The 23,508-nt window shown below is 43.4% G+C and overlaps 1 protein-coding gene across 1 annotated transcript in view; it reads right to left on the reverse strand.

Moving 5' to 3' along the window:
• LOC147678918 (uncharacterized) overlaps positions 1-23,508 on the reverse strand; it is a 474,950-nt gene that overhangs the window by 9,094 nt on the left and 442,348 nt on the right. Inside the window, exon 5 of the mRNA XM_086944690.1 lies at positions 1,185-1,274. Within this exon, the coding sequence (XP_086800816.1) occupies positions 1,185-1,274 (90 nt within the window). The remainder of the gene's footprint in view (positions 1-1,184; positions 1,275-23,508) is intronic.

Genomic DNA, 23,508 nt, shown 5'->3' on the forward strand with positions numbered 1-23,508 from the left:
TGGGAACACTCCAAGGATGAACATTTAAGGATCTTTTCAGGCTGTCTGTCAGCAATTAGCTCCCGCATTTCTGATGTTAGTTGTGATGTTTTTTGTTGGTGCCAAACATTTCAGGAGCACAAACGCACTTTCTACTCAAATGACATGATGGCCATCATCAACAGGAGGAACCCGTGGCTCTGAGATCAGTGATGAGCCTTCCCAACCCTTGTGATGTACTGTGGGCTGTTGTCCAACCCTAGTGTTAGTACAGCATGCTCCGGCGACCCCTGAATCTGTAAGGTATGCTGCTCTCTGTCTTACCATTAGCTACCTGGGTTTTTGATAACTTCTAACGGTCACAGGTTTTGGCCACTTTAATGACTTCATGCATTATTAATCAAGGCAAGTGTATGAGAAATCATACAAATGGTGTCTACTGGATCCAGTTGTTGCATATTTTGTTTCGACCTCAAACTACATGTGTCAAATGGGATTTAAAATAGTAAGTAAAAGTTGCAATAGCAAGAAATACCACCAAGAAACAAAACAAGCTCAATGTAAGATGTTCATAAAAAACAGACAAGTCGCAAAAAAGTATCTACTCCTAAAATGTTCATGGGACTTCCCTGTCTCTTTTGCCCAAGTTTTCCAGTAATCATTACAGTTACTGGCCACGAGACAGCCTTCTGCCCTCCGGAAGGGGCAGGAGTGGATAAGTGTGAACAACTCTCAGGAAAGGAGACGTAGGGCCTGCTGACGGAAGAGGTGTTACCTCTTCCAGGCAGGAATGCCAAACATGGTGTTACCACCTCTTGTACCCTTTGTGCCCTTTATAATTCCAGTGTACTGAACCATGTCTTCACAGGCTGAAGAATTTCCCTTTCTGCTAATCCCATGTGATTCCAAGTGGATCCATCCTGGTGGCCATTAGAAAAGGCCTCCATCCTATTGCAAAGAAAGGAGTGAGGTCTTCGTGAAGACCATTCCTCCCTTCACCAGCCTATCCAACACAAGTCCTTTAACAACTGACTAAAATCCTGCCCTTCTCATGCAAGAACTCATTTCAGACGTGTCATGTGACCCACGGCCATTTTGTCTGAGGAGGGTATATATGCCACGCCCCAGCCACGAGACCGATGCTTGACTTCAGTTGCAGTGGATATCAGGAGAGCCTCCCACTTGCTACGCGAGACTCCCCTTACCTGACACATCCGGTTGACCCCACCCCTGGAGCGTCCTGTTGATCGCTCCCCTGGATCTTAATCGGGTGCCAGTTTCTGAACTCAAGACACCTAAGAGAAAGGAACAAGAAAAGGCACCATTAATAAGGCTTAATTCTGAAAAAAAACTTAGTGAACTAACCTAAAGACATTGCGGGAAGGACTGTTAATCAAGCAACACTTAGTCTTGGTTGTGAAACAAACAACCTTAGTGAGAGGAGAACTTTCTAAAAGGGGTTCCACAACACAGTTTCCTAGTGCATCACCTATTTTGTCAGAAGGGTTGTCCAGGGAAGCAACCACCCACAGTAATAAGGATTGAACCTGCAGTATCTATATCTTCTGTTAAGATCTCCTTGAAGATTATACTGTTGTGAGCTGACTGCTGATGGTGTAGATCTCATTGCAAGTGGCATTGGTGGTTCAGGTGTATTCTAGTCATAGTGCAGTACATGCAGTGAACTCTTCTATGGTTGTGTTCTCCCAAGAATCTGAGAAACAGATCCTAATCAGAGAAAGTGAGTCCAACGCCAGAGGTACAAGCTGTGACAAATCCATGAACAGCTCCAACCAGGGAGTAGACCCTTTCCATTCCCAATTCCCTTTCCCCTGTGAGCCATTAGCTGGTAGTCAGACATCCCCTGGGGCAAGTTGTGCACATAAAAGTTGCATCTCTGGATCCCAGACCTCAGAACACTTCTGTACTGAAGAAAGGACTGAAGAAGGGCTGCCCTGTTGTTCTCTGGACCTGGCATACAGAGGGTGTACCAAAGACTGGATTGCACCTGCTGATCCAGTGGCAACTGGTTCTTGACTGGACTTGACTCTGAATTTCAGGGACATTGTCCCCTGTAGCCAAAGTAGCACCATGCTGTACATGAACTGCGATGTAGCCCCAGGAAGGCCCCCATCACCAAATCAGCATCCTCAGGATGCTTGGGCAATCCCTGAATCACTTGCATCTGGACCATTGATGTCTATGGTAGTTCACTCATAGAGCCTGGATCTGGACTGGAGACTGTTTTGACTTCAACGTGACTGTCCTACGAAGCTTTATTGTCCCCTGTGACCTGCTCGCTGCCGTAGTTGATTGCTCAAAGTTGGCCAAAGTAACTGAACACAACTTTACGAAAGTTTTCAAAAAGTCCTAAAAGTAACTGTTAACGGTGGTAGTTGTCAATGCTTGTTTGCATTTTGATGTACTAACATTTATAAAATAAGAGCTATTTTTATGAATTGGTGTTGAATTTTCAATGTGTTGTGTTTCTTATTCAACTGTTTTCGTACTTCTAAATGCTTTGCGTGTGTTCCTTTGACAAAGCCTGACTGCTTGAAACCAGAGCTACCCAGGGTTGAGCTAAGGTCTTGCAAATGAACCTGACTGGACAACAAACGGGTCTGTGAGGTTATTCCACGGTGAGTGGTGGGGCTGCACAAACACACCATATAAGAAACCACTTTCCTCACAATGAAAAAAGTAATAAAGCTACTACAAATGTAAGAGTAAATTTACGTATATAGATTTACTCACCTGTTAATTTACCTCAGTGATTAGGCCACCATATGTGTTGGTGGACTTACTCCAGGTCTGACCGTGAGCACATATACAACTGTTTTTAGTAGTTTTTGGCTGTGTTACCCACAGAAGTGCAGTATACAGAAGCAATCAGCAGGGAACAGGGATCTGAGGACAGCAGTCAGTAGGGGCTAGGGTTCTATGAATAAGAGCAGACACCAGAAAAAAGGGGCTTTGTTAAGGAGAGAAGTCAGTGATGTTCTGTGAAGGAGAGCAGTCATCAAGGAATAGGCCTCTCTGAAGGACACCAGTAAGGGAAGGCGAGAGCAGACATCAGGGGATATATAGCTCTGTGAAGGAGGGCAATCAACAGGTAACAGGGCTCTGTGAAGGAAAGCAGTCATCACAGCTCTGGGAAGGATAGCAGTCAGTAGGGAATTTGTAGCAAGGGAGGAGGCTAGCATTATGCAGAGATGTTATTTACTTCCTTCTGCTTGCAATCATTAACCAGTTCCAACAACAGAACTCAAACTACAACAGAAAGTAAGACAGAGCTCTTGCGACCATATAAAGCTCGCAGCGCTCCATGTTCTTCCTCTTTTGTTTGATGCTTCTGAGCAGATAAGTATTATTCAGAGCTTTCATAATTTAATGTTTTATGACAGTTTAATTGCATAAATTTTACTTTGATATAGAGTGGGTAGCATTTTTTAGATTTACTGTGTAATTACATCAAATTAAATCAAATAAAAAATAAGCTTCATTCGATTTAAAAGATTAAATCATAAAAGCACATTAGCATATAACATACACACAATCATAAAATCTTAAAAACACATTATAGTAACCTGTTATGTAAGCTATCCTAACAAATAAGAATAATTAAACAGTCGCCTATACAGAGCTTTAAAAAGTCAAGTCTGTAATTCATTGTTTTCCTGTCTCTAATCACAGCTTTCAAATATTTAGCTAGTGGGCTAATGAACAGATCATATTCTAGAAGTTGTAAAATAAGAAAGGCTGGACGACATTAGCTCAAGCCTAACTGCCAGATTCATGAAAGACCCGTTTTGCGAGTCTGTAATAGCGATTCATAAGGAATCGCTATTACAGACTCGCAAAACGGGATTCATGTAGGAATCGCTAAATAAATTGCGATTCCTACACATTCCTTATTTGTGATTAGCAATTTGCTAATCGCAAATAAGGATGCGATTTCAAGGGTGCTAGGGGTGTCCAAAGGACACCCTGTAGCACCCCTGAAAGGTAATCTACATTGGTGTTGCGCACACACATGTCCAAAGGACATGTGTGTGTGCAACATGCAACTTAGAAAAATGTGTTTAAAAGCATTTTTCTAAGTTTTCGCTATTTACCACGAGGTTTGACCTCGCGGTAAATAGCGGCCCGAAATTGCGATTTCGCAATTTGAAAATGGATGATGAATTGCATTTAAGGAATCTCAAATAGAGATTCCTTAAATGTAATTCCTCGCAAATTAGCGAATTCACTATTACCGATTTTTGCATTTGGGATGATGAATCCCAAATGCAAAAATTGCGCTCGCAAAGGGCCAGATTCTGAGACTCTGGTCCTTTGCGAGCGCTATTCAGCTTCATGAATCTGGCCGTAAGACCCTTATTATAGGGACAATCCATGTTTTACTTAACACAGAATAAAATTAACAAAATAATAAAATGTGCATTGTGGATTGAGTTCATAAATCGTCACAAGGGCACGGGCATAGAGTTCTAGACCAATCATTCATACCTGGGAAGGTTATTAATTGGTGAAAATTCCCTAGATGAAAGCGAGCTAGTAACATTCCATCGTACCCCCCTTCAACTGTGACTAGGAATGCTTGCACACCCGAATGCAATAATAACTTTTGATTTTCCATCACGGTGGGCTTTAATATCTCAGAAGAAAGTTTAATTGTTTCCAGGAGCTCTAGACAGTCAGGAGCAGGTTTACAAGGACTGACGCATCCCTGCATACAAGCAGGAATGCGCCAGTAAAGATGCGACACCCAATTCCACCCTTGCGCCACCATGGATGCGTCACATTTACTATGTGGTGCACCTTAGTGCAGGGATAGATGAGTGACGCATCTGGTGGCATAAGGGCAGCGCATTGCTGGAGTTGTGTCGCTAGCACAACTCAACTCCATCAGGGTTCAGGGACCGCCCATACCTAACGTGCTGCGCCACTCCTTACGCCTGCTTCAAGCAGGGATAAGGTTTCATCACAGCGGCCTCTTAAAAGTGACTTAGTGAAATCTTGTAGATTTCACTGCGTCACTTTTACGAGGCTTTTTCCGAGGGAATGCCTACCCTGCATACATTAAACCTGACACAGGTTTAATGTGGCGCAGGGTTTACAATGTGACGCATCTCCGTAGATGCGTCACATTGTAAATAAGTCACAACATGGCACATCGTTTACACTGCCGCTGCATCACAGAAGTGACTCAACAGCAGCGTAAATGTGTTGCAAGGGGCTTGTAAATCAGCCCCTCAGTTTTTAATGTTTTTCTTGAAACTGAGATAATGCTCCCTGGAGCGTCAAAATATTCATGGTGCCCGAGGTCTGACATGAAGTTCTTAAAGTATTTTATCCAGGGAAAATGGAGCACCTTTTGTAACTTAAAAAAAATCTTTTAACATGCCCGTATTAACACTAGTAAAAGTTGTTGACCATATCTTGTGCCATAACAGGATTAGTAGAATCTTAATTAGGTCCGTTATTTGTGGCATTCCAAGCGCTGCATATATATTTCTAGGTATTGCAGATTTGTGCAAGAAATGATGACCCAAATAGCTATAACAATACATTTGTTCAGTGTCTGATGAACCCTCTAAATATTTATGGTTTGTGAATACTGCAGATGTTTCTAGATCTGATATCATATTTTTAGCAGCCTCTAAGTCCCAATCGTCAGAAAAGGTACTAGAGGTAATAAAGTCACTTAATGAAATCTTGAATAAGTTTAGAATCTTCAAAAGCTCCGACGGGCCAAAAATGTCATATTCAGTTCTGTCCCTAACTATACCATCTGCTATAGGAACAGCTGTGATGTTCACCGCTGACAAGTCTCCTTGTTCACAATGGGATGATTTGTGTGGCTGGAGAAGTAAGTTCACTTTTTAACTTGCTCTGTCCATTTGAAAATATCTTCCATTTATCAGTATACCCAGCGTTATTACAAGAGCTAACCAAAGCAGAAAGAAGAATATTCCCAAAACAATCTATAGTTCAATCCATTGTGAAACCAGATAAGTCTTTTTCAGGCGATAAAAAAAGAGTGTGTTATTTTTTTAAAGTTCTTTTTGCTGGCATTGTTTCAGGTTCGCTGGGATCTTCAGAAAACGTATCAAAGTTTATGAAATAGCCAGAGGAATTTCTGTCAACCCCCTCACCAACGACCCCACCACCGCCAGAGCCAACCTACCGCTAGAGCCAACCTACACGAAGGGATGAAAGACGTCGCCGACTGGATGAGGAACAGCCGCCTTAAACTGAACTCAGACAAGACGGAAGTCCTCATCCTGGGATCATCACCCTCCGCCTGGGACGACTCCTGGTGGCCCCCGGCCCTGGGCACTGCCCCCAAACCAACGGACCATGCACGCAACCTGGGCTTCATCCTGGACTCCTCCCTGTCGATGATCAGACAAGTCAACGCCGTCTCATCTTCATGCTTCAACACCCTGCGCATGCTCTGCAAGATCTTCAGATGGATCCCCACTGAAACCAGGAAGACCGTCACCCAAACACTCGTCACCAGCCGACTGGACTACGGGAACACCCTCTACGCCAGAACCACAGCCAAACTTCAAAAAAGACTCCAACACATCCAGAACGCCTCCGCACGACTCATCCTGGACATCCCCCGACACAGCCACATCACCAGACACCTGAGAGACCTGCACTGGCTCCCCGTCAGCAAGAGAATCACATTCAGACTCCTCACCCACGCACACAAGGCTCTCCACGACCTGGGCCCCAAGTACCTCAACGACCACATGACCTTCTACACGCCCACCCGCCAGCTACGATCGACCAGCCACGCCCTCGCCACCGTACCACGCATCCGCAGAGCCACTGTCGGAGGAAGATCCTTCTCCTACCTGGCAGCCAAGACCTGGAACTCCCTCCCCACCCACCTTCGGCGAACCCAAGACCATCTCTCCTTCAGGAAGCAGCTCAAGACCTGGCTGTTCGAGCAGTAACATACCCCTCTCCCCCAACGCCTTGAGACCCTCCCGGGTGAGTAGCGCGCTTTACAAATGCCATGATTGATTGATTGATTGAGCAATGGTTGGAATTGCATCAGGATTTATTGAAATCGCTGGAACCACTTTATCACTTGTTACTTCGTTGTAGACAGGTGTATCTGGACGAACTGTTATTTGGGTCTCAAGAGGAACAAGTTCCATAGCTTTGTTGCTTCGTCCTTCTTTTCTCACTGTAAAATCTTCTCAGGTAATGAGTCTCTCAGTTTGAACCTCTTGGGTCCTCTAGAGGAGTGCGTCTGCTACATTGGCAGAGTCCACTTGGCCTACTGCTTAGTATCGGCGACATAGTGTGGTTTGATAAGGTCAATAGACACAAATCTTCTCTCCTTTTTACCAGCAAGGGGTGGCAGTAGTGCTGTTCTTGATCTGTGGATTGCTAGGACAGGTAATTGTTGTCTGTAAGAAGGCCCAAATTCCTTCTTGTCCACGATCTTTTCTCTGAGTATATCACCAAGCTTTGGGGTCCAGACAGGCATTGCTGGGACGGCTGGTTTTTCCCCAGAGGTGGTTGGTTTCAGGAGCACGTTGCTTTGCAAAACAGGCAGTCGTTGTAATGACCACCTTGTTACCTACCTGCCTGGTATTGACAGCATTCTAAAATCTGTTTCCTGTCATTAAAGTAGTCCCCAATCTCTCCGTCTAATTTAGGTGTTCCGATACTGCACATAAACAATCCATAATGGTGATTTGTACCTTCTGCGTGTGCTGCTTTATGAAACACACAGAGGTTGCAACTCGTCATTTTTAAAATGAATGTATTGTGCAGGAAGGGTCTCCTTCCTGCACATGAACAAGCACTAGTGGCAATTTTCACATGGCAGCAGAAACAGCAAAAACGAGGAGTAATTATTAATTTCACCGGGTTAATACCAGTTTTTCCCTGATCTTAATTTTGGCAATGCTTCCTATTTACGCCTTGTGAATAGGGGGCAGCGTCAACAGCAATGGGTACTGTGGGCGAACATCCACCGTAACACCCATTGCCTGCCCCTTTCACGCTAAGTGTAGAGTGAAAGGGGGCCTTATTTACAAGGCAGCGTTAAGTCACAGTAGGTGGCCTAACGCTGCCTTGTAAGTAAGACGAAGGACTTAACGTCACTGGAACATCACAAAAAGTGACATTCCTGAGATGTAAAGCCCTTGTAAATATGCCCCACTGTTACATAAGAAATTCATGTGCCCAAAGCGAAGAACTGCGCTCTGTGATCTTTCACACCCATAATCTCGATGTAGGCTGTGGCCTTATTCACATGCTGCCTAGACCAAGGGGCTATCCGAGGTGAACTTGTTTCCTGGCTCCCTATGCACCAATTAACAATGCAGTTAATCCATTAAGTGCTGAGGATTTTCCCACTCAGTGCTGGTCCATTTTTTTTATATTTTAGGCATTTTCCACTTACACCTTTTTACTTTTTCCCACATGTTTTGTATTCTAAATATAGTCAGACTTTGTGATTTCCCTGGTAGACAATTGACAAAATAGCCAAAACGCGGAAACAATATTGGTTTCTTTTTTAAAAAATGAGATAAATGAGCTGTACAAAAAAATTTGTATTTTTTTTAAAAATGCCCTGAACGCAGGCATGTTTAGCAAAAATTCTCCTCTTCTCACCTTTCAGAAAGACAAGATTATAACACAAAAATATGTCTCCCCCAGAGTACTTGCAGTTTTCTAAGTGGTGATCAATGTTTCCTATGTTTGTGGTTTCTGCCTGCTGGTAGTTTGAGGGACAAAGAAATGCAAAACCTATGGGTGAACCCAAAAGCTATACATTTCTAAAGAATCATTTGTGTAAATTGCTCATGGCTTTCCCAAAGAAGGTAATCATTGAAATAAAATAAGAATAGTGAAAGAAGGAAAAATAGAAATGGGTACCAATGTTTCATCTGGAAGTTTTGGTGCCGCAGCCAATCTTCAAAGCACTGTGCCGCCGTGTCCATCAGACTCTCGCGGTTGCAGCGACACACAGTGTTTGAGGGTTGTCCACAAAGACACCGCACGTCGCTGAGCCATCAGCCGAGATGAAGCTTATGATGATTTCTCTTTCTATTCCCATGATGCATCAATTCATAAGTAAAACCCAATGAATAAAAAATGGGACGAAGGAACATCTTGTATCTTTGAAATGTGCCCAAGCGTCTTAGTTTAGGAGCAGAGTTTATTCATAGCATCTGCTTTTGGAATTACCTGTAATATCTGGTGATTTTGAAGGCGTTTTATAAAATGTTTTATTGATTTACATTTGGAAGCCACAAATGTAGAGAAATTCAAAAGAGAAACTCAGTAGATGATAACAAATCTCTTCCCTTTCTGCATCCCCATACTTCTCCTAATGCAAACGGTACCCTGCATGTCTGATTACGGCTATTGCACAGAACAGGGAAAGCATGAAATCACCCCATGTTATGTTATGTCAATTGTATAGTGCACCAATCACCCACAAAGATTTCCAGGCACTTGGTAACACCAATGTTTTGAATTTGAATTACATCAATTATTGGGATGAAGGAAGCTGTCGAATTTAAGCCTGGGGTTAGCTGGCACACAGGATAGCGCCTTAACCCCAGAAATATTTAAAAACTAAACACCCAGGAGAGACCAGGATTCCACGATCTTTTCCTTACGCATGATTCCCTGCAAAATCAAACTTTGGCCAAAATCACAGAATTTCCTTATATTTCTGTGAGGGGAAGTTCTCGGATCTTAGGGGACCACATCGCATTCCCGCACTTCTCCCAATAAAAACAGTCATTTACTTGTGTGGGTGGGCCTGTCACCCAGGTTGAGGAAACGCCCGGAAATTAAGATGGAAATAAAGATTTAGTCCTTTGAATTTCAATCATTCTGGGAATGTGGGTCGCTGTGGTATTTGGGCCTGTGGATAGCTGGCACCCAGGAAAGTTTACTGACCTTAAATATTTCAAGGAGCTATAAAGCTAGGGGAGTCAAGGGTGGTGTGGCCTGAACTGATCCCATTTCTTCTCCCTTCCCAGAATGCCCTGCAAATGTCAAACATTGGCTAAAATTACTGTATCTGCTCACATTTCTGTGAAGTAGAGTTCAAGAACCTGCGGGCTTCAGCAAAAAAAATGGGGAAGTCTAGTGTGGTTGGTTCACTGAGAGAATATCAACACCTAAAATATCCCCATACCACAATATCAACTTTTAAATATTGATGTAAAAAATATCGACATCTTATATTTATGATGTTAAGTACAATTATATTGAAACAAAAACATTGGCTAAGATCTTACAACATGCATGATTAAAGATAGAAGTGCAACAAGGCCCATACTCACCCCCTCCTTGCTGCTGTTTGGCCTTCAACTGCCCATCCAGGTCAGGGAAGACCACTGCTAGGATGCAGAGCATGTGGGGGTTCAGGGTCCACTGGCCACCAAACAGAATAGTAGGAATGGCTTCACACAATCAGATGTCAGTGGAAAATTCAGTGGAGGCCAATCTGAGACCTGAGGTCAGCATTTCAAGCATTCCATAAACTAAAGAAGTTATGGAATATCCTATTTTTATGAAGGTAAAGCCATGTTTGAGCTTTGGCACAGGTCTCGGGACTGCTCTGTCTGAGAAGTTATAAACCCCAGCAGCCAGTCTCTGCTCTGCCTTTGAGGGGTAATTTTGATATATTTCAACCACTCGTGCCTCCAATCCAGCTAGCAACAATCCTGTGTCTGACGGATACTGTGCAAGATGACTCAGAATGTGAAAAGGTGCAAAATGAGTCAGGCCTAAATCTCTCAAGTTATGAAGCACTACAGGGGAGTATCCCACCCACTATGCAATCGAATGCCAGGACTATACTAAATCTCATCTTGGAGGAAATAAGGGATCTGAAAGCCTCACAAACTACAGAAATAGCAGCTCTACATGCACAACTCTCTAAGATTGAGGAGACTGTCGCCCAGATCCCGGAGAGGTTAAAAGAAGCAGAGGTGAGGATCTCTCAGCTAAGGGGTCAGGTTTCCATATTGCAGGAAAAGGTGGTCACTTTTCAGAAGCAGAAATCTTAAATAGATTTTAAGCTAGAGGAACTGGAAAATCATTCCCGGACCACCAATCGATGTAGCATGGGGATTCCGGTGGGGCTCGAGGGACATCAGATGCTCCAGTGGGCGAATACTTTCAATAAAACACACATTCTTCCCGAAGACTCTGGAGAACTTACACTCCCAAGAGCCCATTGAATGCCAGCACACCAGCCCCCAAATCAGAAATTCCCTCATACAATACTTTTCAACTTCCTAGACTATAGTGTGAAATAACAAGTGTTATCTAAAGATATTAAGAAGAGACAGTTTAGTACACCAAAAATCCTTCTCTGTCATATATTCTCTGGCATGTCAGCCTCAGCAGCTAAGCAATGGAAAGAATGTGTTGAGATGCTTCACTTTTTTAAAGTGCAGGGCACCCAGGCTATGATTGCACAGCAATACAAATTGAAGGTGCTAGTAAAAAGGGTGATTTCATGTGTTTTGTGATGTCTCCAAGGCCCAGCAACTGCTACAGCAAATCTCAAATGAGTCTAAGCTAGGTAAAATGTGGCTGGAATAGGAATCTATTGCTATTTAGTGGTGATTTGGTGTTAGTGATTGCAATCTTAAGATGTCCTTCCAGTTTTTCTATGCACTGAGTTTTTGCTTTTAGCGTTGGGGCCTCGTTTCTTCTTCATCTTTTTCTCTGTGCATCTTGACAGGGTAGGAGTGGCAGGGGAGGCTGATTGATCTGGGCACAATAGTCAGGTGCCAGATCTTTGGGGCAGCGGAAGCCTGTCAGGCATGAGTGTGATGGCGCACCACTCACCACGGCTTAGGGGAGAAGGGTGTGGGGTGGTTAGGAGGGGGTCTGGGGGAGGGTAGAGAGTCGGGGTTGAAAGCTTGATAAAAGGGGATCCAAATTTCCTTTCGATGAGTTCATACACCAAGGGTGGTGGAGTAGAATATTAACCTCGCTTAAAGGGAAGACCAACCGTCGAGATGATTTCTCCATTATTCTATGGCAAGATGAGGGTTCAAGTGTCTACCTGTGGGAAAGGGCAGTTACATGGTTGGTGTAGACCTGATTTGTACATCTGGTTTGGGGTTTAGTAAAACAATATTTTTTCCTACAGGCTATTTAAAAGTAACATATCAAAATGAATAATACCTTTAGGGTAGTTACTTATAATGCGAATGGCCTAAATAATAAGAAATAAGCAGGCCATAGAAACTTGGATTTTAACCGAGAACTCAGCTGTGATTTTGGTTCAAGAGACCCATATTGGGGTGGAAAAGTTGTCAGGATTTTTGATGTTTAAAAATTGCGCAGCATACAGGGGGTTCTCTTCTTCCCAAGTAGCCCATCTAGGGACTGCTATTTTTCTGGCAAAAGGGCTGGGGGCTGAAGTTGTGAACAGTGCCAGAGATAAACGTGGTCGCTGGTGCTGGGTGAGCTGTACGGTGTGGTCAAAGCTTTTAACGTTCATCTACTTTTATGCCCCATTCAAAGATAATGTTACGCCATATGGGATCTGTTCCAGTCATTATATCCGAAAGTTATAGAAACTTCCAGAAAACATATGGATTAGTAGATCCCTGGAGGGAAGCTTTTCCCACAAAAAATCATACACTCTTGCTTTTGAGGGTAATTCTGCAGCTCTTCAAGCATAGATTTATTTTCAATCTCTGAAGCCTTGACTTTTAAAATGCAGCGCACCTTACCTGATGGTTTTTCACACCACGCATTGATTATTCTTGAGATAGCGGTGGGCAAAACTCCATTCCGTACTAAACGCTGGGTTTTTAATAGACAATACCTGCAGAAGGAGACAAGAGAATTTTTGACAACTAATCATAAGACAGCTCCACCAGGTGTAGTATGAGATGCCATGAAGGCATTGATTAGAAGGAGAGTAAATGCAAAGATGCATAAAACGGTTTAAAAAAACTCAAATACAAAAACTAATGTTAGAACAAAATGTTCAGCAGAGTTATGATAAATTTCTGAAAAATTCATCCAGGGCTAATAAAGAGAGTTTGATACTGTTAGACAGGCGATGAGTGAAGCATGTTATGTAAAGTGCTCTGCTTTAAACTGGGCCTATTTACAAAAAGTGTATGAGGAAAGCAACTTTACTGGAAAATTCTTAGCTTGGCAGGCATGGAAAGAAGCGGCCAACAATAGGATAGATGCCTTGAAATGCCCAGCTTCTGGAATAAGGAAGAAGGAACCGGAGAGGGTGGGGGAAATCATGCTGGAGCATTGTAAACAGATATACACACAAAACCAGTTGGTTGACATAGCCTCTCCGGGCAGGTCTTTAGAGGATTGCAACATTCCATCACGTACTAGAGAAGAGGGGGTTAATATGTCTCGGCCCTTCTCTAAAGAAGAACTGATGGAGGTCATTTCGACTCTCCCACATTGTAAAGCTACTGGTCCGGATGGATTCCCGAAGGAATTTTGTTGACCTTTATCAGATGGTTTGGCTCTTTATCTTTCATTGGTTGCTAAAAGGGGGGCCATCATTTTTTTAGGCGGAATGTAGTATGCCTTTTAAAGAATGGAAAGGACACAGAAGATCCAAACTCGTATCGCTCTATTACATTAATAAACACCAATTATAAAATCATTACAAAGCTACCAGACAATAGATTAAATGCAATAGCTTCCGAATTAATAGATTCTGAATAGAATGGCTTTATAGCCGGACGGCAATTAGGGACAAATCGACATTATTTATTTATTTATTTATTTGTGGGTTTCTAATGCGCTAGAATCGACTCCCGAAGGAGTATCTCTGCGCAGTAGACCGCTGGGGAACCCGTCCTGGCTTTCCCTGTGAGATGGTCCCTACGGGGTATCTCCTAGGTGAAACCAGGCATCCCTGGCGTATGTTGGGGGCCATTGTGGAGATGAGGCAAGCTAATGCCCAGAGTTGCCGAGTGTGATCCCTGGTTAGAGTAGGCACCGAGATGAGAATTATCGAGTCCGCTGACCCTGGTCCACGACCCTGCCGCATCGGGAATTGAACCCTGATCCCAGGCCGTCCTCTGCTCTCGGGTCTGCCGCCTCTAACCAGTGAGCCACACCACTCCACTTATTAGGTGGAAGCCTTGGATTATGTAGTAATAAAGTCCAGTAGCCGAGATGTAGTTTAAGTCTTAGTTGCAGGTTGGAAAGTTCAAGTAGAGTAGCCCCACCAGGAGCAGCCCACACTCCAACGGTCACACCTCAACACACTAGCACCCAAGCATTACATTCATCTTCACCACACCAACATTCCACCAGCGCATTCACACTGGTGAACAGTTAGGGAGAAAGTACAATGAAAATTACAATACAGGTTACCACATATCCTCCCTCCCTCCTTACATAACACAAAAATGACACCACAAACTTGAATAAGGTTCCAACCAGAAGAACCATAGTAAGAGAAATATGCAACAGTACAGAAAATGCAGGAAGGAAAACAACCCAAAACGGAAAGAGCTATGACATAAATACAATGAAAAACCACCGTAAGCATGAAGGAAAAATATACAGAAGAAGAACAGGAAAAAATACAAGAGAAAATGAAGTATATGGAATAGAAGGAAGCACAGGAAGATGAGGAAGATGCATAGTATAAAATAAGAAAAATTGCGAAGCATAGAGGGTATGCATATATAAATATACAAGATAAAATATCACACATCCTCCCCCTCCATGAATCTAATAAAATATAGAATACAATATGGCAGAGGAAACACATGTTAGCTGAATGACACAATTGCACCTATGACTACCACCAACACGCCCACTGGCCAGACAGGCATGAGTTGAGGCACGACACAGCATGCGAAGATCTAGCCATAGGCACGACTCACACACATGTAATAACATAGAAGACATGGGTGTAGGACACCCAAACAAATGTCCCCTGAAATAAAAGTGAGTGGGGTGACCTGAAGCAACAGGAAACACTCTCACCCAAACAACATCCTTTGAGTAAGGAAGATAGGGAAAACTGTGAAATTGGGCGACCACTACCCATACAGCCGCTCCAAACCTCAGGGCAGTAAACAACACATATTGAACAGGGTGACTTAAACACCGTCAAACCAAAAGGGTGACATACACACTACCAAACAAAACATGTCACACAGGGTGACACACACCATCAAAAACGTGTAGCACAGGGTGACTTACACACTATCAAACAAAACATGTAACACAGGGTGACACACACCATCAAAAACGTGTAGCACAGGGTGACTTACACACTATCAAACAAAACATGTAACACAGGGTGACACACACCATCAAAAACGTGTAGCACAGGGTGACTTACACACTATCAAACAAAACATGTAACACAGGGTGACACACACCATCAAAAACGTGTAGCACAGGGTGACATACACACTATCAAACAAAACTTGTGACACAGGGTGACACACACCATCAAAAACATGTAGCACAGGGGGACTTACACACCATTAAACAAAACTTGTGACTTACACACCGTCAATCAAAACATGAAGCACAGGGTGACTTACACACTATCAAACAAAACATGTAACACAGGGTGACACACACCATCAAAAACGTGTAGCACAGGGTGACATACACACTATCAAACAAAACATGTAACACAGGGTGACACACACCATCAAAAACGTGTAGCACAGGGTGACATACACACCATTAAACAAAACTTGTGACACAGGGTGACACACACCATCAAAAACGTGTAGCACAGGGGGACTTACACACCATTAAACAAAACTTGTGACTTACACACCGTCAATCAAAACATGAAGCACAGGGTGACTTACACACTGTCAATCAAAACATGAAGCACAGGGTGACTTACACATTGTCAAACAAAACGTGTAGCACAGGGTGACTTACACACCAAATCTTAATCCCTAATATGAGGGTATTAAATGAGAACTGTCTGAATAAGACTAGGACCCCTTCAGACACCACTAGAGAAAGGGTCAGAAATGAACATTATAGAAGTGGGAATATACGCCATGTCCCTCCCTCAAATAAGGGTGTGTAGCAACCAGCATACAAATGGGTGCCTACCCCCCTCTTAGTTGTCCATCATGTAAGGGTTCACACACACACTTTGAAAATGCACCCGAAATTGTCCAAAAGTGGGCAAAAGCGGGATATAGGAACATTTCGGATTTTATCTTGGAGGAGAGATGGCTAAATATAGCGGAAGTCTGACAGCTTATACAAGATGATTGTCTGGGAAGAAGGCAATATAATGAATTTTGAATGCTGAGAGGGGCCAATTGGCGTTGAATGGCTGCTATATGGACTATGTCCTTTTTAACACTAATTAACCCCAGTCTTCCAGGCCCCTGTTTTCAATGCACAGATCGGTCTCTCGCCAATTGGGTGCATGTAAGTGGGCACTCTTCATCCATTCATGGATTTTGGAATGAAATATTCCAATATCTTGCGATGGAAGGTTAGGTCAATTTATTCCCAACTACTCGGTTGAAAGTTTTGGAGTAGGATCCAGCACTTGGACTATCTAATAAATGGATAAAGCTATTATATAAAGCAACAGCCATAGCTCAGTCCTACTGCTCCAAAAATGGTGATCTGTTAGTCCCCACAACGAGGGACTGGTTACAGAAAATGGATTGAGTTAGAATCAGCGAGCAATTATATATGGAGGAGTCACGAAATTTGAACAACTTTAGGGACAACATTTCTTGTCGTAAACCATGGTTTGAATCAATGTTTTGAATAAACTGCTTGTCTACCTCAGCCATATTATGCTATTTTGCACTTTATGAATGATTACTTACTTGATTTTATGGTAATTGTATTTATGGTATGTAGTGCTTTGTTACCCTCTTTGTTTACAGCTATTTATTGAGAATACTTTTCGTTTTTCCTTTTGCCCTGGACGTATACTAGGATATGAAATATATATTTATAATTATTGTATTTATGCTTGGTTCCTGACCAAAATTATTTGAATATATGTATTTGAAATGCACATTTTGGACCCAAATAAAAATAAAAATATTTTTTTAAAAATAACAAAAAATTAGAAAAATAAAATAAAATCATTATTAAGGGAAAACTTTATTTTAGATATCTCACTTGAATTAAAGCATTTGGAATGTCCACCGAAGATCAATCAAAGGGTTAGTCCCATTCATGGCCTATGGCAGAATCTAATTAAGGATTGAAGAGGGGAATGCAAGGGACACAGGCATGTGGCCCAACTGAAACAAATTTACTCCGTCTCTTTATATGTAGGATCATGTGTAAAATTGCATATTATACATCATTATCAGTGTACAAAAATATAAACTTGAAACACAATCCCACATCCCTGCCAATTCAGAAGCCTGCATGACAAGGAGTAGTTAGATAATGAAGGGCGCAAGGATGCTCACCCTCTCCAGACCCCGCCCCTGCAAAGACCCCTTCACCTCCTCTCACAAAGTGAGGTTGTCTTCAAAGTTGGTTGCTGCACACCAAAGACCCTTCATTCATCTGAAGTGAAGCGCGTGGTGATGTAAAGGGATGAGGATTACTGTTGTAAGTACTCCTGTGCCCGATTATGTAAAGGGTGCATTTTCCCTGTTGGTGCCATGGTGCACCTTTAAACAAGTGCGCCGAGTGCAAACAGGGAAAATGTGTCCTGTTTTGAAGCTTGCGCTGCCCTCAGGGCAGCTGTGAACCACACCTGCCACGTGGCAGCTCATTCCGGAGAAATACGGACCCGCTGTGTAAAAGCTGTGCTGTGTTTCTCTGTGCAGGGGGCAACCTGCCGGCACTTTTCAAAGGGATTACAGATCGGCTTGCAGGCGGGTGCAGTTGGTGACTGCACCCGATGTCTGGGGAGTCCAAGGGAACCTCTTTCATCCCTTGAGAGGGCTGCAGGGCCGCATTGACAGTGCGGCGTCTTTCGGAGCGCCCCTCGGGGTATGTTTGCCGCTGCACCCACCTCGGAAATAAGTCCTGGGGGGCAAGGGCAAAGTGATACCCCCATTTGCATGGGTCCACGCCCCATGCAAATGAGGCAATGCCCTCTTTGATAGCCCTGTCGTTACATGTATGCATACGCTATCCTTATCTCAGAAGCGTCCATTTCTGTAATACCAAAGTGACCCGGGGGCACGCAAAGCGACGCAAGCACCCGTTGCAGGGGGGGGGGCAAAGCGACGCAAGCTCCTGTTGCACCCAGGAGGCACTTCCCGTAATTCGCCTCCTGCGGTATTAGTAGTTATGACGCGCCACCGCTCAGTGGGACATATTTACTCTGGTGAAACAAGGCCGTTCTCTGCTCACAACACATTAAAGTTTAATTAGCGCCGGCAGAGGGAACCGCCTCTCGGAGTGGAAGAAATCCCGAATTCGTCATTCTTCTTGCATAGAAAATGAATGATGTTAGTATTGAAAATCAATTTGCATTTCATTACAGACTTTTACAAGACCCACTTTGAATTACAGTAGAGCGCGGAGTGCATTAACATAGCAAACACTTCATCAATCAGGGGCTACGAATATATTGTCTTATTAAAAATAAACATTTGCATCCATAACAGGACATTTTTTTCACAAAAACCCTAGCAAAATGTTGATATTCTGTGCAGATTTCGCTTCCCCTCCAGAAGACAAAGCACAGGGGCTGAGCAGAGCTCGCACAGACGCCCTTTATTAACCTGTGGGCGCCGGGCTCTCCATTTGTACCGGATACACAAAATCTATTATTTGCATTAGACTTTTCATATGTTGCACATTTGCATTATCACCCATGTAGCGCCTTCGGTGCAGGTTCCCCACGAGGCACATTTTTAGTGACAGCGCCCGTTTCTACATCTAACGTTTCTCTTCTGTACTATGTTGCTTTTTTCTTTTAACTCCTTTATTCTGTGCCTTTATTCCTGGAAAGTGCTGGAAGTTCATCTCTGCACACGGCACACGTGGGATAGTTGGGAAACATTTGCAAAACGAACAACCTTGATTAGATCATAAAATACCCCACCAAGCTGCCCTTATGCCATTGTATCCGATCAAGCGGACTGATGCGGCTTTTGCTGAATCTACACGCGCAGCGCTGTCCCGCTTTTCTAATCTTCTACCGAGAGAAACTCTCCGTGCATTGTCACTGTTAATCCACAAAGAGATTCTACAACGCTACGGCTGTGGCGTAAAATTCATTGAGCCCCCCTGGCCTACCTACATACCCCATTGGACTGACAGCCTGTCCTCACATTGAGTAGCCGGTCGGGTTCTCATGTGAGTAAACCCTTTTCCTCTATTCTTCACGTGTGGCTCATCATTTTCACAAGGCTGCGCAATCATAAATTCAGATGTCCCTTCCTCAATAGTCCTGAAGAGACCCTACATTGTTTTGAGGGTCGAAACGCCATCGACAAACAGAAGAAGCGAACCATTTTCCCAGCACATATCATTGTATATACCTGCTGTTCACATGGAATTATTTTGATAATGGTCGACTTGTACAAACTGTGGAAACCTTGTATATAATATTCACATTGTCACTTAGGTTTAGGTTCCCTTTGTCACTTGGGACACTATGCACAAATGTTGTTTTGATGTATAATGTTTACTCCTAACTTTATTGTTTAAAAAATCCATAAAATATACAATACTGGAATCGATGTGTTAGGGGTTCCCTTGCGCTCTGCCATTATCTAAAACTCTATATTACGATTGTGCTTATGGATCATAACCTCCTAGTATATTATTCCACAGGAACCACTGTTTTTCCTATATAATCCCACAATATCACGGGGGCGTGCTGCATGGTGAAAGGGACTAAAAATGAGACCCACGTATGCACCACGCATGCACTCAGCCTCTGAGGCCTGCATACTATTGCAACCTGTGACTACTCAGGCAGGCGCAGCCGTGGGCCAATTGGAAGCAGGCTCTCCAGAATATATGCACCAATGGGAAGCAGGTTTTCCAGAATGTTAGAAACCAATGATAAAAGGCTCTCCAGAATATAGACACCTATAGCAATCAGGCTCTCCAGAATATTAGCGGCCAATAGCATGCTCCTGTCCAGAATATAAGCACCAATGGTAAGGAGGCTCTCCGGAATTTTAGAGGCCAATATCAATCAATCAATCATATCATTTGTAAAGCGTACTACTCACCCGTGAGGGTCTCAAGGTGCTGGGGTGGGGAATGCTGCTACAGCTCGAAAAGCCAGGTCTTGAGGAATATTCTGAAGGTCAGCAGGTCTTGGGTCTGCCGTAGGTGGATGGGGAGGGTGTTCCAGGTCTTGGCGGCGAGGTGGGAGAATGATCTGCTGCCGGAGGTGTTGAAGCAGGAGGAGGAGACCGCGTTTCCCTGTTTTGTCATGGAGAGGGTAGAGTCGAGGATGACCCCTAGGTTGCGTGCATGGTTGGTGGGTGTTGGGGCGGTTCCCAGTGCGGTTGGCCACCAGGAGTCGTCCCAGGCCAAAGGGGTGGATCTGAAGATGAGGACATCCGTCTTGTCCGAGTTCAGCTTCGGTCGGCTGTTCCTCATCCATTCATTCCTTCATGAAGTTTGGTTTTGGCGGTGTGTGGTCCTTGGTGAGGGAGAGGGTCAGCTGGGTGTGATCGGCGTATGAGATGATGTTGAGGTCATGCCGACGGGTGACATGGGTGAGCGGTGCCATGTAGATGTTAAACAGAGTTGGGCTGAGGGATGAGCCCTGGGGTATGCTAGATCGTTGTAATTCAGACATTTCGTTCAACCCGTCCACCACACAGTTAAACTGTGTGGTGGACGGGTTGAACGAAATGTCTGAATTACAACAATCTAACTACTGAGCCCCCTGTCAAACCACCCCCGAGCAAACACATACTCCCTTGCAAGACACAGTGCCAGTCACCCTTTTAAATATAACTCGATTGAACTTTGCGTAACCCAGGTCTCACACAGTGTTAAACACCAAAAACATAGAAGACTACAAGTTCCATGATGCTTAGCAGAGTACTTAAAAGAAAGACAAGTTCCGGTGAAACGTCTGCGAACAGCAGTCGACTCGCGGCGAACTGAACGCCAGTCATGCGGCCACACGGAGATTTCTAAAGTAGACTAGGGTACACCCAACAGAGGTAAGAAGTTCGGATTAATTACCCCGGACCTTCGTTAAGTAACACCACGACCGTAACTGTAAACATATTGAATGGTCGCCCCCCCTTTCTCTTAAACCCACAGAAACCTAAATCGTAAGGAGGATAATACAAAGAAAATACACCTGCGCATGCGCATTTCGTATGAGAAATGTTGGCTAATTACTTAAATGTTAAATCAGAAAAGAAAAATATCAAAATGGCCTTACTAATAACTTATTAAAGTCTCATTCAGACATTGTGAATGCTTTTCATTCCTATTATAATTCATTAAACACGGAAGATACCCATCCCTCTGATCACCATCACCAATCATTCTTTGGTAATCTCCCTTCTCCTCCCCTATTGCCGGACACTATGGCTCTCCTTGAAAAAATATAACTCTTCAGGAGTTTTTGGATGACATCAAATCTCTGAAGAGAGCTAAAGCCCCTGGACCTGATGTTTTTCTCATTGAACTTATTTCTTATTTTTTATCTACTTTTGCATCACATTTGCTTGAGCTTTACACCTCCTTCCTATTGAAATCTAAACCTGAAGGCTCCTTTTTAGATATGCTCATTGTAATAATTCCCAAACCTGGCAAAGATCACAATATGTATCAAAATTTCCAACGTATCTCATTAATTAACTATGATTGCAAATGTTAGCAAAAATTCTTGCCTCTAGATTAGACAAAGTCACACCTCTTCTTGTTAAACCTGACCAATCTGGTTTCATTAAAGGGAGGCTTACCTCAGAAAATTCTAGGATGTTCTCCAATATCCTTACATCAGGGAAGGATATCCTGATCCCCTCGCTGCACTATCCCTTGATGGTGAAAAAGCATTTGACCATATAATTTTTAACCCTGGAAAAAGCAGGCGGAGTTGCTCTACGTCGAGCTCCACGGAGTTGCGCAAAAACTCTGTGGAGCTCCGCTTTGCTCTGCACCTCCACTCCCTTTATAAAACAAAAATAAAAATGAAGGTACATAAAACACACTCACCTTTATCGGGGTATCTCCGGGCTGCCCTCCTCCTCATTGTGGTCCTACAGAATCCCCTACGTCATAGATCGATAGCAAGAGGAGCAGACATTAGGAAAATCCTTGACAAGGAAGAACTTAAATGGATTCTGCGGACGAAGAGTCTATTTACTGACCTCACCCTCACTGGAGACTTGGCCACCCTTATATAACCAGGACTTTTAATGCAACAATCGGCCAGATTCATGAAAGACCCATTTTGCGAGTCTGAAATAGCGATTCATAAGGAATCGCTATTACAGACTTGCAAAACGGGATTCATGTAGGAATGGCAAAATTAAATGCGATTCCTACAGATTCCTTATTTGCGATTAGCAAATTGCTAATCGCAAATAAGGAGTAACTCCCCATTCATTCCTATGGGCCAAAAGGCCCATAGGAATGAATGGGGAGTATTCCTTATGTGCGATTAGCAATTTGCTAATCGCAAATAAGATAGCGATTTGAAGGGTGCCAGGGATGTCCAAAGGACACCCTCTAGCACCCCTTAAATGCACATTTCAACAGGTGTTGCGCACACACATGTCCAAAGGACATGTGTGTGTGTAACATGCAACTTAGAAAAATGCTTTTAAAAGCATTTTTCTAAGTTTTCGCTATTTACCACGAGGTTTGACCTCGCGGTAAATAGCGGGCCGAAATTGCGAATTCGCTATTTCAAAATGGATGATGAATTGCATTTAAGGAATCTCAAATAGAGATTCCTTAAATGTAATTCATCGCTAAATAGCGAAATCACTTTTACCGATTTTTGCATTTGGGATGATAAATCCCAAATGCAAAAATCCCACTCGCAAAGGGCCAGATTCTCAGAATCTGGCCCTTTGCGAGCAAAAATCAGCTTGATGAATCAGGCTGAATGTCCTTCCTGATTGCCCCTCTCTAGCAATTAATGGTGCAACAACCACCTCTCAGCCTATGCACCTCCAGCACTGAACCTATTTCGTTTAATCTGCTCTTACTCCACTCATCCTCCTTACAATATGGCCGCAGCTCTCTACCAATGAACACTTTGCCCCCAATCACACCACGTCATCATGCCCAGCCTGATGATGTCAATCTGTTCCTTTGTAGTCCTCCATGACACCGATTCCCCTGCACCATATTCACTCCAGGTGCCAGTCATGGAACGGAACTCCGATCCTGCGTAGCCACTTAGTCCCATCAGGTGAGATTGCTACGAGGGTCACGACTCCCATTCGCAGCTGACTCCCCCCCTCACCTTAATTTTTTAATCTAAATAATTCCTTTTTTTAATTTTTTTTATTTCCACAGTTCTGCAATAAGAGATAAACATAAACCAGCATTACATCCTTAGTAAGAAAAGCTAAATAATATAAAAAAATAGGC

This window comes from Lissotriton vulgaris, chromosome 11 (assembly GCF_964263255.1).
Source record: "Lissotriton vulgaris chromosome 11, aLisVul1.2, whole genome shotgun sequence".
NCBI classification, from domain to species: Eukaryota; Metazoa; Chordata; class Amphibia; order Caudata; family Salamandridae; genus Lissotriton; species Lissotriton vulgaris.